This window comes from Alnus glutinosa, chromosome 4 (assembly GCF_958979055.1).
Source record: "Alnus glutinosa chromosome 4, dhAlnGlut1.1, whole genome shotgun sequence".
In the NCBI taxonomy this organism is placed as follows: Eukaryota; Viridiplantae; Streptophyta; class Magnoliopsida; order Fagales; family Betulaceae; genus Alnus; species Alnus glutinosa.
The window spans coordinates 34815009-34828819 of record NC_084889.1 but is presented as its reverse complement, the minus strand read 5'-3'; the positions used below and the strand labels follow the sequence as shown (position 1 = coordinate 34828819).

Below are 13811 nucleotides of genomic sequence, written 5' to 3'. Positions count from 1 at the left end.
CACATATTAATCTTAGATATTATATCCAAGACTTGTATGAAATTTCTTCCAAACAAATTTATAAAAAATTTATGTCCAATCAAAAGTAGGAGAAAAGTCAATACATATCCATAACTATTCATAATATTCTATCAAAAGCCATAAGAGCATTCAACGTACCCACTTGGTTTGCTTTTATATGAAAACATCATGTCCCTATTACAATTAACGACAACGGCAACGGCACAAAAGAAGAATTCTTCTTTTTCTTAATTTCCTCAATCGTGGTCCTCACCTCCATTATGAATTTTTTTTCCTGGGCCCTAACCTCCATTCTCAGTTACAATGGAACTGTCAAAGATTTTCATTACCCTTCTCCTTATTCAAGGGCTGTTCATCTCCCACGTACAAGTCCAGGCAGCCCCCAACAAACTCAAAAGTACTCTTCAGAGAATACATTGGGGCTGAATTCGATCAACAATGTTAAATGAGGAGTGCTACACATCCCAAATTTTTTTCCCAAAATTTGGTTCCCAAATGATGTGTCACAATCTCATGTGATTTATCATTTTGGGATATGTGTCATCATCTCATGGGATGATGACACATCATTTGGAAACCACTTTTTGGGATAAAAAGTTGGGAACTAGAGCATTTCCCATGTTAAATTTACTGATGTTCCTAACAATTATATAGAGAATATATTCTGTAACTAATTAATGCTGTATTTATATATGTACATGGAAACACGAGGACCAAAATTAAAATTTAGTGATTCCTAATAGAATAGAAGAAATAACACAAAACCCTATATAAAAGGATTCAAAGTCTCAAAAGTTTAGAGAAGCAAATTATATGGATTTGCAATCATCAAAATCCTTTTTTTTTTTTTTTTTTTTTTTTTTTTTTTTTTGAAAAGATCAAAATCCCAACCTATAATTTTTTTTTAAAAAAAAAATCAAAATCCCAACCTATAATTTGTAATTGTAACGATCGAATAACTGAAAACGAGGCACGTCATCAATGAATAAGAAAAATAACCAGGAGAAGAAGCTGGTACTTGCTTGATCGTCCTCGGAATGTGAATTATGGCAGCTGTGAAACGGATCAAGATTCTCTACAATTATTTGTCTGAACTTAAGAGAATTCGGACAAGTGATTGTGAGATACTACTTATGGGACCCACCTGATTGGATAAATGGTTAGACAAGCCAATTTTTATTTAGTCAGGTGAGTCCCATAAGTGGTTTCTCACAATCACCTGCCTAAATTCTCTCAAATTTGGACAAATAATTATACATAGAGGATCCTAATCCCTGTGAAACATGTACATGTACCACCTTTCCGACATCATTCGAGTCCCATGATTGCGTTAATCTTACAATGGGGTTTTTATCATTTTTTTATTATTATTATTTTTATCAGGGTATCCTGATTCACCTATAGTCGAGCTGTACCTGGTTCATTACTAGCCCAAACACAATGGTAGTCTTCCCAGCGCAGTAGCCTAGCCAGAATTCTTAAACTAATTTTTAGCACATTGTCCAACACCACTTTAGACATTGGACCTTCAATCGCAGATTATGCCCTAATGGTTGGTCCCTACTCATAAAAACTTCTGACTCCGATCTCGAACTCTAACTATTTAATTATATTGATATTAATTTCGCTGTCGTTCTTTATAATTCGTCTTGTGTAAAAAAATAAGAATAAATAAATAAAATACGTCAGTGCAACATCATGCATGCCCTGATAAGTGACGTCAAGCTCCCATGAAAGCTGCTTACGTAGTGACTGACCACCTGACTAACTTTTAATATGAATCAATAATGTTGAGCTTTTTCCCTCTGCATGTGCATGTGCCTGCCAAGGACAAGCTCAGAATTGATGACAAGAAAAAATAGAAAGGTATATGCTCGGATTCTTTATAATTTTTTTTAAAATTTAAAATTTTTAAATTTTTTAAAATGTAAGTTTTTTTTACATCGAACAGCATAAAAAATACTATATGTTAAAGATATGACATGTTATCGAGGTGGCAAAAAAAAAATTATTACAAAAAGTTTTTTCTTCATTTTTTAAGAAATGTTTCTTATTTATTAAACCAAAATACAGTTTTTTGTTCAAAACTATTTTACAACATAAAATTTAAAAATTTGATAAAAACATATTCAATTTTTATTTGTTAACATGTCACATTTTTAATATGTAGTATTTTTCATATAATTTAATGTATGAAATGGCTTAAATTCATATAATTTAAAATTTTTAAAATTTAAAAAAATATAAAAAATCCTGATCGAACCCGGGCATCTTAAAATCAATTTGTCCGGATCTCCAAGACTAAGAACCAACTGCGCAAAAGTCACAAAAGCAGACTGCTTATGTCTTCAAATCATTGTCAAAAGCAAAATCACGACAAAAATGCCACATCACAGGATGAGAAAATCGACCAAAAACAATAATCCATTAATAATAGCATGTACGTTAGTGTCCATTTCTGGGCCCTAACCTCCATTATATATAATAGCAGCCCCACAAAACAAACCTCTTCAGAGAATACATAGGAGCTGAATTCAACAATTAATGTTAAATTAATTTACTGCTGTTAATTCCTAACAATTATATAGAGAATATATTCTCTAACACACGTTGTTATTTTATATATATATATATATATATACATGGAAACACAAGGACCAAAATTAAAATTCAGTATTGATTCCTAATAGAATAGAAGAAATAACACAGAAGCCTAAAAGCATGCAAAATTAAAGTCTCAAAAGTTTAGAGAAGCAAATTAAATGGATTTGCAATCATCAAAATCCCAACCTAAAATTTGTAATTGTAACGAATAACTGAAAACGAGGCACGTCATTAATGTGAAATCGTCACTTGTTCTAAAAGTTTAAGTTAATAAAAAGAGGTAAATGTAATCATTTAATCAACACTTTAACACTCCCCTTCACGTGTGAGCTCATACTCCATTTTAATAAGTGATTGGAATATTTAATTGAAATAGAAAGTAAATGAAAGAGACAAGGTTCAAACTCAAGACTTCTGCTCTGATACCATGTTAAATGACCACTTATTTTAAAAGCTTATATAAGCTAATAGAAAAAAAGTAAATTTAACTCACTGGTCTTGATCAGCCTTTGGTCATATATATATATATATATATCATGAGTTGTGAATCTTCTGGCGCAATACAGAGGACAACTACAGAGCTATTGTCTCAGCATTTCCATGAAGACGCTGTACAGACCATGTTGGGAGACCATGGTTGACGAAAAGTCAGACTCGTTTAACATCACAATGGATGAGCGCTCAGGTTCCCAAAAAGTGGCAGAATCAAAGGAAGCAAGCGAAAATGTCGGAAAAACTCTTTCAGAATCGGCTACACATGTACAAGAGCCTCTTATCGGCAGATCAGGATGGTCGATATTCAGAGTTCCAGCACATGTACGTGAAGTTGACAAGGGAGCTTACAGCCCCAGGATTGTAAGCATTGGTCCATTTCATCATAATGATAAACACGCCACTCTCCATTCATAAAAAAAAAAAAAACACGCCACTCTGAGAGCGCTGGAAGTTGAAAAAGAACGGTTTCTCAGTCGCCTTCAAGAGCGAATGAGCAGTGACGACTACGAACGTGTTGAAGATGCCATGAAAGACATGGAGGAACAAACCCGAAAATGGTATCAGGAGAAGTTTGAAGGTATAAACAGTGGTGATTTTGTCCGGATGATGCTCCTTGACGGTTGCTTCATTGTAGAGCTCCTGCGCTTATACACCATGAGTTACCAGGTACTACTAGCTATATATAGTACAATTCACAATTCACACATACACTAAAAAAATTCTTATATTTCTGGACGGTTTTAAATTGTCCAAAATAAGTAAAAAACCATTCATGGAATCAAGTCCCGATGGTTCTGGACGGTTTGAAATCGTCTAGAAATAAGCGTTAGGAAAATTAATTCTGGACAGTTTGAGAAAAATCGTCAAGAATTCTAGACGATTTTCCCCAAACCGTCCAGAATCATTAATTAATTGTTACTTCTTTTTTTTATTAATCATGCGTGAGTTTGAATATGAGATTATTATTATTATTATTTTTTTGTCCTGTGTTCATAGCTTCTACCAGAAATCCACCTAAATCCACCGAAAATCAGCATTTGATCTACCGGAAATCCGACTGGTCTATAAATCAAACCCAAATTTGTTCACAAATCCTGCTTCACAAACCCACGACTAGTTTGTGCCATCATGGCTCCTGCCTTCGATCTTGTTCTTTTTCTCAAAACCATCAAGTAACATGCTAAGATCATCAACTGCAGATTTCAGATCTTTCACAAAAATCCTTGTTTTAAGGACATGCTTCTCCTCATTTGATAGCCAACCAACTATAGCCGGAAGTGCGTCAACTCCCAATTTTCTCATAGTTGGATCAGTAACATCATGAACCTACACATCAAACCCAAAAATTTTCACAACCCCTTCTTTCATCTGTGAATCATCACAATCCAAACTCAAAACAAACATAAAATGTAAATCAAACCCAAGAATTTTACTTACCAAAAAAAAAAAAAGGATTTCTTGTTTAGCCCGTTCAATTCCCGTTGGTTTATAAGGAGGAGATTGTAGTAAAAACGTTCCCGTTCTCGTTGTCCCGATCCTGTCGACCGTCCAGATCTTGTCACCTATCTCTGTCGCTAGCCGGAAATCCACGTATTCCGGCCAGATCTATCTTTGTATCCGGTTTTTTTATCTGGCCGAGGCTGGGTATTGGCCGGATCTGTCAGCGTGGGTTTCGGCCGGATCTCTCCAATCGCGAGATCCCGTTGTACCGATCCTGCCGACTGTCTAGACCCCATCGCCCGTCTTTAGTCGTCGGCCAGAGAGAGAGAGAGAGAGAGAGATCGGCTTAGTTTGATGGTTTGTTGTGCAAACAGGGAAAAAAAGAAGAAAGAAGAACGATGGTTCAGTTATCAAGCTTTTGTTTTAAGAAGGAAGAAACAGGGACAGAAAAAAAAAAAAAAAACAAACAAACAAAAAAAAAAAAATGATACATACGGTTTTAAAAAAACTATCTTGAAATGAATTTCTAGACAATTTAAATGAAACCGTCTGAAAATTTTCAGACAATTTGATTAAAACTGCTTGTAAATTTAAAGTCGACTGTAAAACTATAATTCAAGACAGTTTTGAAAATCATATAAAAAAAAAACCCTACTGGAATCAGCCATTTTTGTAGTGATATGCTATTTGAAGCTATTTTTCTTTAGAAATCAGTAAGACGTGCGCTTATAATAATATTAATTTCTTTTGGAGCAGGTAAATGATGCGGAGCCCATTTTAGAAACACGTTGGATGGTGCCAAATATCGGTCGTGATTTACTGTTGCTTGAGAACCAACTTCCCATGTTTCTGCTGCAGAAAATATTTGACATTACCACCTGGTCCACCTCCAAGAGCGAGGCTTCTCTCATCGAGCTTGCTCTCCGATTCTTTGAACCACTGAGGCCTGGAAAGGACAAATTGGCAAACGATATAGTACTGAACACCAAAGAGAAGCAGCATCCACATCTGTTAGCTCTGTTTCAGTCTACCTTCGTGACTAGTACTACCAAGGACAAAACCAGAAGTTTTTATGGGCAGGGGCCGGTGGCAAAAAAATATTTTTGGTAGGGTCCAATAGGCTAAATTTTTATTTTTTACCTTATATTTTTTTAATTTTTATTTTTCCAACCTTATAATATATAAATATTTTTTTTAAGAAAGTACTACTCCAAACGATTTCCGACGTTCACGTCTTGATCATTCTTCTTGTTTCAACAGTTTCAGGCCTGGTGACATGTCAGCTCTCGAAAAAGATCGATCGAACAGTTTATGGTCCAATAACGTGTTAGCTCCCGAAAAAGATGAATCCAACAGTTTCCGGTCCAGTGCCGTGTCAGCTCCCGAAAGGGATGACCTGAGGAAATATGACAAAATTCCAGGGAAGGGTTGGGTCCATAATGCCACAACACTTACTTATGCTGGCGTTCGATTCAGAGCAAAATCCGGTAGCTTTCTTGACATAGAGTATAAGAACACATTCTTGATGATTCCTACTCTATTCATTGATGATGGCACCAGTACTTTGCTGAGGAACATGATAGCTTATGAGCAGAGCAGCAGATCTGCAACGCCGTATTTTTCTTGTCTTGCAGTATTCTTGGATAGCATAGTGGATACGGTGGATGATATCAACATTCTTCGTCGTGCGGGGATTATCAAACAGGCAAAGGGTGGCGACCAAGAGGTGGTGGATCTTTTTAATAGTCTCACCAAAGAGGTTGAGATTGATATGGATGACTGCTACATAATGAAGCAAATAAAAGAAATCAACCGTCATTATAGAACACATGAGGCTGTGGTTAGATTTTACCGCATTCTCTCCATGGTAAACTTTAATCGTATTGTCACAACATACATATCTACTCTACTGACGTTGATCTATATCTGGTCCGCCATTAGGTTTTGCAAATGCAAAGACGGTAAAAAGGGACCAACTTAACGAAATAGGCCAGTGCTGCTGATCAGGGCATCAGTAGCAATAGAATAAAGGACTTCTCAATTTGAGAGGATAAGTACGTAGCAGTGGTATTTAAATAAAGTACTCGATCTCCTGTTGATCGAGAGTTGGTACGTAGAAGTCTAGTAATAATTATGTATATATATGATAGGTATTTACGTCAGGAAGTTCATTTGTAGTACTTATATATATGATGGCTATTGATGAAGTAGTCGATGGTGATTATTATTTTTTACAATACAATGTTTGTTTTGGAGGTCACGGTTCTCTTTAAAGTAGTGGTGGAGTCAGAATTTTAGTTGAGGGGATCAATTTTTTTTTTTTTTTTTTTTTCAATTTGATAAATAAAAAAAATATGAAGTTAATCAAAAAATAAATAAAAATATAATTAACACATCAATAAATAATTCAACAAAATTTAATTATCGCTTAAAATATATAATGTAACTTACAATTGATTTTGTCACACTTAGTGTTCATTTATTCAGTTGCTCTTTACGAGTTTTCATACCTTGAAATCCATGCATGATTTTTTTTATTACTGATAGTTTTAAATATATCATTCTCAATATACATAACCAGACAATCACAAATTTCAAATTGTAGAATTGTTAAAATTTGAAGAATCGTAAATATGACATTGAGGGCTACAAATAAAGTTAAAAGGTATTTTAAATGTAATATATACTACATAAGAAAGTTAGTTAAGTCTTAGTTTTTTATTTTTATTTTTTTAAAAAATTAACTTGCCAGACATAGACAAGTATCATGACTCCCATCTAAACTTATCCCAATGAAGAAGTCAGCTAAGCTAAAGGCTAAGCATTTTTTTTATTATTATTTTTTTAAAAAAAAATAAAGGTTAAGTGACCAAATAGGCCGTGAAGATTGAAGAGAGGAATAGAGATGGTGTCATTGGTGTTTGGGGTTCATAAGTTTTGAAGTGTTGATCGATAGCGACGATTTTAAACCGTCCAGAAATGCAGAAAAACAGTTTGGAATCAATTTTAGACGATTTTTTCTAGACGGTTTAAAACCATCTAGAATATAATGTCACTAAATGAATTTATGGACGGTTTGGGCAAAGCCGTTCGCAATTACAAACGGTTTTGCCCAAACCGTCCAAAACAGGTTATGGATAATTTGGGTAAAACCGTCCAAAAAAATTCTGGACAATTTTACCCAAAACCGTCTAGAAAATTCTGAAACGGTTTTGCCCAAAACCATCCAAAATTTGTTATTTTTTTTAAAATGTTATTTTTTTTTTAATTATAATAATTATTATTTTTAATATAATTTTTTTTTTTGTCCACCGAAAATCGGCTTTGGTGACCACCATCCACAATCCAGCCTTTCAGCCGCACCAAACCCCCCATCGAAACCCAGAAACACGAAACAACACCGATCGACAAAGACCCCACCGTCGACCGAGAAACCGACTTTTTCTTCGGCCCCCCGCCACCTCTTCTTCCTCCGGCACCCTTCTTCTCTATCGAAACACTACTGACATTGATCTATATCTGGCCCGCCATTAGGGTTTGCAAATGTAAAGATGGTCACAAGGGAGCAACCAATAGTACTGCTGCCCCTCAACGGATCCCCCCCCCCCCCCCAGAGGGCATTAGTAGTGATAGAATAAAGGACTTCTCAATTTGAGAGGACAATTATGTAGCAGTAAAGTACTCTCTTGTTGACAGTCGGTACGTAAAAGTCTAGTAGTAATTATCTATCTATGACAGTTATTTAAGTTAGTAGGGTCAATTTGTAGTACTTATATATATGATGGCTATCGATGAAGTAGACAACGTTGATTATTATTTTTTACAATACAATTTAGTGTGTTTTCGAAGGTTTCAGCTCCTCTAGCTTGAAGTAGTGATCATTAAGGTTACGGCTCTCTCGAAGCAGTTATTTTTAAATATTCTAAACAAATTTGTCTTACAGTATTTTCAGCCTTAATTATTGCCAAAACTAAGGTTCAACAAAATTAAAGACGGGTTTTTGACTGATTCTTTGATGTTTTATATATATATATATATATATATATATATATATATATATATATATATAATTCTACAAATAATTAAAAAGTTTGAAGAGATACTAAAAAATTCATAATGGAAGTGTTCCATGTAAGGCAAGAGGCGAATAATATTGTAATTGTTGAACGTTGTAGTCAAGTTTATTTTCATTAATGAATGGAATGTGTGAATGATTTTTTTTTTTTTTTTTTTAAAAAAAAAACGTAATAATGGTATAGGCCAATAAGTGAAGTTTTCCTTTTATATAATTTTGGCTGAATCATGCATTTAAACTTTTGATTGTTTTAGAGGACAAATACCTAAAGACGTTTTCCCCGACTTTGCTCTACCTACCCTCTCTCCTCTTGCAGAAAACCTCATCCCCTTCCGGGCTGCCGAGGAGGGAGTGGAGTCACTCCCTCCTCCTCCCCATTTTTTTCCCCCCCAACTCCCCTCCTCTTCCTTCCCCTCCCCTTCTAGCCTCCTCCTAGGCTTTACTAGCCATTTAAGAGGTCTTATCCATCGCCTTTAGCGAATATCCCAGTTCAACACCCTCTATGGCTTCTCCCCTCAGTGGTAGGTTCGATTTTAGCCTTCACATGGCGCTCCTAGCCCCAAATCTGTCACCTTTTTGGAGTTTTTGAATTTGATTTTTTCAAAATTAAATCTATCTACTAGCGTCACCTTTGGATCTTTCGGGCTACCCCCATTGCCCTGAGGGTGGCGCGCAGCCACCTCAGCTCTAGGGGGTGGCGCGTAGCTACCCCCGATCATTGGGGTCCATCTAGGGGTGGCCCGAAAGCCACCCCCAGGGCCTAAGGGGCGCGCGCCACCCTTAGAGGCCGGGGGTAGTCGCGCGGCCACCACTAGTCCATTTAGAGGTGACTTGAAAGCCACTCCAGGGGCGAAAATGGACGTGTAGCATTAACAAAGTTTGTAAAATTGGATGAAAAAGTGACAAAAGGGCTCAATTCAAAAACATGAAAAATCAAAGAGTCAATATTAAAAATTAAAAAGTTAAAGAACTTTTTCAAATTTTCAAACATTTATTATACATTTATCCATCAACTTTTAAGCTACCGATTATTGTTTTTGGTTGATTTTCTCAGTGAGGAGGCACTTTTGTCGTGATTTTGCTTTTGCGATTTGTGCAACTTTGCTTTTGGACTTTTGGAGAGATCCTGACAAATTGATTTTTGGATGCCTCTGGGTTTTCATATTTTCATATCTATCATGTTTTATCATGCTCTTGCTTTTGATGATGTGATTTGAAGACTTTATAAGTCTTGCTACTTTGTTTGTTATTAGGGGTAAAAATACATGCATATAGATAATATTTATATATTATTCGTACCTATTTGCTATTAGCTAGTTATGTCAAAATTGTTACAGTTTCATAATATATCGATCACTTTTGTCGTCGTTGAAAAGTATATATTGTTTGTCACTATAATTAACCTAAACACCTAATTAAACCGACATGTTATATATATAAATTCATTGCTTATAATTAATTAATAAACTATCAATAACGTACAACATAATATAAGGTGTCATCGTCAAAAACTTGTGATCGATTGATCAATTACAACAGTTGGGGTGGTAAGATGATCCTAGCCGCTTGATGAACTCTGTCGGTTCAGTTCGATTCGATTAATTAAACTCGATTTAGTCTTAGTTTGAATAATAAATAAGTCGTTCGTGAACATAATAATATGTTCGAATATTAAACGAGATATATTCGTATAAACTAAACTCGACTCGACTCGGAGTCTTGGGTAATTAGCTTATATAAACTCATATGACTTTATTTTTACATTTTTTTTCGTATTATTTTAATTTTATAATAAGAATATCTTAAATAAAAATAAATTATCTTCCAAATATGATAGATATAACTTGAAAAATTGTTATGAGTTTAATTTTATAAATTTGTATGTACATGAGTGTGTTTGTGAGTATATGTAGTTATATGTGTGTATGTACGCGTGTAATTTGTGTATGTGCATAATGAATTCATATACATACATATAAACGTAACTCGAGATTATATTATAATTAAGATTCAAGTTAATTTATTTAATGAACTCAAATGATAAACTTTTAACAATACTTAATTAATTAATTTTTAGTATGGATTTATGAAAAATGTAAACAATCATGATATTTAATTTATATAAAAAAATTAATTAATTAATTGAGCAACTCATAATAAAATCGAACTCGACTCGTGTTCGAAATAAAATTAAACAGGCTAAACTTAAAAATTCAATATTCGACTCCAACACAGCCCTAATTCTGAGTTAGAATGATGTTAGGCATCAAGCTTGTCCTCGGCAGGCAAAGAAGGATCAGGCTTCTATGCGGTACTAAAAAGTACCGCATAGATGCTGTAGTCTAAAACAACACCGTTTTGTTATAAATACACTTTTCCGGATAATCAAATGACAAATATGCCATTTCTTCCATAAAATGGAATCCTAGCTAACACCTAGACCTGGATGCCATGGTTCACTTCAGTGCAAATGGGATTCAAAAACAGACGAAAATAACACAATAAAAGTCTTCAAATGTTTTGTCTGGGCAAGTTTTGATAACGAAAGCAATAGAACAATCATTAGCAAGTGAAGCTGAAGCTCGTAGACTGACTTGGAAACCTCTTCCCAGAGAGAAGCGTGGCAAACTACTCCCAGTCCCGGCCGCAACCGAGACTCGGTACAATTGGGGATCAGGGGCTCTCCAAAAATACCACCAGACCCTGCCAATACCCAAACGACGTCGTCCCGGCTCGTTGATGACCTGGACCCCAACAAGCACGCCATAGCCGTCGCGGTGGTGGAGGCAGCGCTCGCAACTTTTCATGCGGCGGCCAAGGTGGTCGAGCTTACCAGTCCCGGTGCGACGCATGTCCCCTCTGCGCCCCAGTGTCGATGGACGAAGAAGTTGGCTTCCGTTAAGATACACTCCACTTTCCGGGCTTATCTGGTTAGTTGTATACGTTATTTGTTTGTTTGTGTTTCTTTAATTCCTTGTTCCAAAATTTATTTCTAAAGATAACGAAAGATTAGACAAAAGGAAACGGAGGCGGTCTAAGCTTCAACTTCATTTTGAACCCTTTTGTTGTGCAAGTATTTGAATGCAGAAGTTCAGTGGTTCTTTGTGGAAGGAAGGGCATAACTGTCATTTGATTATCTGTGAAAGTGTGTCTATAACAAAACGATGATGTTTTAGACTACAACATCCATGCGGTACTTTTTAGTACCGCATGGAAGCCGGATCCCATGCACGCTAGGAGGAAAAAAAGCTCGATCGACATATTATTGATTCATTAAAAGTTAGCCAAGTGGACAGTAGTACTTTTGAGCCTCGTTTTCTTCTAAAAAAATAAGAGAAGTGATACTTATACTTGTTGTGCACAACAATTACACTCACACAAGACACATTAAGGTGGGGTCAGTGTGTGAGCCCTACCTCAATGTGTCTTGTGTGAGTGCAGTTATTGTGTTTGTGATGTTTATCTATCATTTTGTAAAAAAGAAATGCTCTTACAGTAATTAGATGAACTTAATTAACAAAAACTTTCTCCCAACGTTACGTAAGCAGCTAATTTCATGGGAGCTTGACTTCACTTATCAAGGCATGCATGACGTTGCACTGACGTTTTAATAGTAGTATTGATAATATATAATAGTAGCATTTTTTTTTTTTTGAAAATATATATAATAGTAGTATTGATAAGGCCCAATAAGGCTCTCAAATAATAGTAGTATTGATAATATATATAATTAAAGTTTGATGAGATACTAAAAAAGTCATAATGAAAGTGTTCTATGTAAGACAAAAGGCAAATAATATTATAACTGCTGAACGTTTTTGGCCAAGTTTATTTTTATTAATGAATGGAATATTTCGCGAATGATTATTATTATTTTTTATAAAATCATAATGGTATAGGAGAAAGTGAGGTTTTCTTTTTATATAATTTTGGCTGCATCATTTAAACTTTTGGCTCTGTTTTAACTTTTAAGCGACTGATTATTGTTTTTGATTATTTTTTTAAAAAAAAATTATTGTTTTTGGTCCTTTTTCTCTTCCTGTGAGGTGGCACTTTTGTCGTGATTTTGCTTTTGACGATGATTTGGAGACATTAGCCATTTGCTTTTGTGACTTTTGCTCAATTGCTTCTTATTTTAATTTGGATATATATCCAGACAAATTGATTTTTGGATGCCTCTGCATGGGTTATCATATTTCCATATCAGTCATGTTTTATGATCTTGCTCTTGCTTTTGCTGATCGATGTGATTTGAAGACTTCATGGTGTTTGCTGTTGCTAATTAAGTCTTGCTACTTTGTTTGTTATTATTCATGCCTATTCGCTATTAGCTATTAGCTACGTTTAAATAGTTACAGTTGCATAGGCAAACACTTCTATCGTCGCTGAAAAGTATTGTTCGTCACTATAACCTAAACACCAACATGTAATATTGGGCTTGTTTGGCAAGTGACATTACAGAACATAACAGAACAGAGTAGTGGGTTGTTAATTTTTGAAATTAGTAAAAAGTGATGATGTGATATAAAATAAATAGAATTTGTATAAAAAAGTAAAAAAATTTTGTATTGTAGTGAGTTTTTTTTATTTGAATAGTAATAAAAAATTATTGATGTGATATAAAAAAGTAAAAAAAGTGAAAATGTTTTGATATTGATTAGTAGTGAAAAATATAAAAAAATGAAAAAAAAAAAAAGTACACAAACAATACTACAATGAACAGTACTATAATGTATTGTTCCTCGACAAACAAGCCCTTTCATTGGTTATAATTAATAAGCTATCAACAACAACATAATATAAGGTGTCGTCCCCAAAAACTTGTTATCGATCGATCAGCTACAATTCTAAGTCAGAAATTAGAATGATGTTGCCAAAAAGCTTGTCCTTTGCGGGCACAAATGCAGGCCAGGAGGGAATTGAAAAAAGCTCGACATTATTGATTCATTAAAAGTTGGTCAAGTGGGCATCATGACAATCATGGCAGTGGCAGTAGAACTTTTAAGCCTCGATCGTTTTCTTCTCTCAAAAAGAAATGCTCTTACAGTAATTACCAATAACTTTCTCCCATCATTACGCAAGCAGCTTTCATGGGAGCTTGACGTCACTTATCAGGGCATGCATAATGTTGCACTGACGTTTTTTTTTAACACAAGACGAATAATAAAGAACAACA

The 13811-nt window shown here is 34.8% G+C and overlaps 1 protein-coding gene across 1 annotated transcript; it reads left to right on the top strand.

Moving 5' to 3' along the window:
• The first annotated feature begins 3191 nt into the window (after positions 1-3191).
• Positions 3192-6820, top strand: LOC133866730 (putative UPF0481 protein At3g02645). The gene is made up of 3 exons (XM_062303352.1): positions 3192-3786; positions 5317-5666; positions 5821-6820. The coding sequence occupies exons 1-3, from the start codon at positions 3610-3612 to the stop codon at positions 6539-6541; spliced, it is 1248 nt and encodes a 415-aa protein (XP_062159336.1). The 5' UTR covers positions 3192-3609; the 3' UTR covers positions 6542-6820.
• The last annotated feature ends 6991 nt before the right edge of the window (positions 6821-13811 follow it).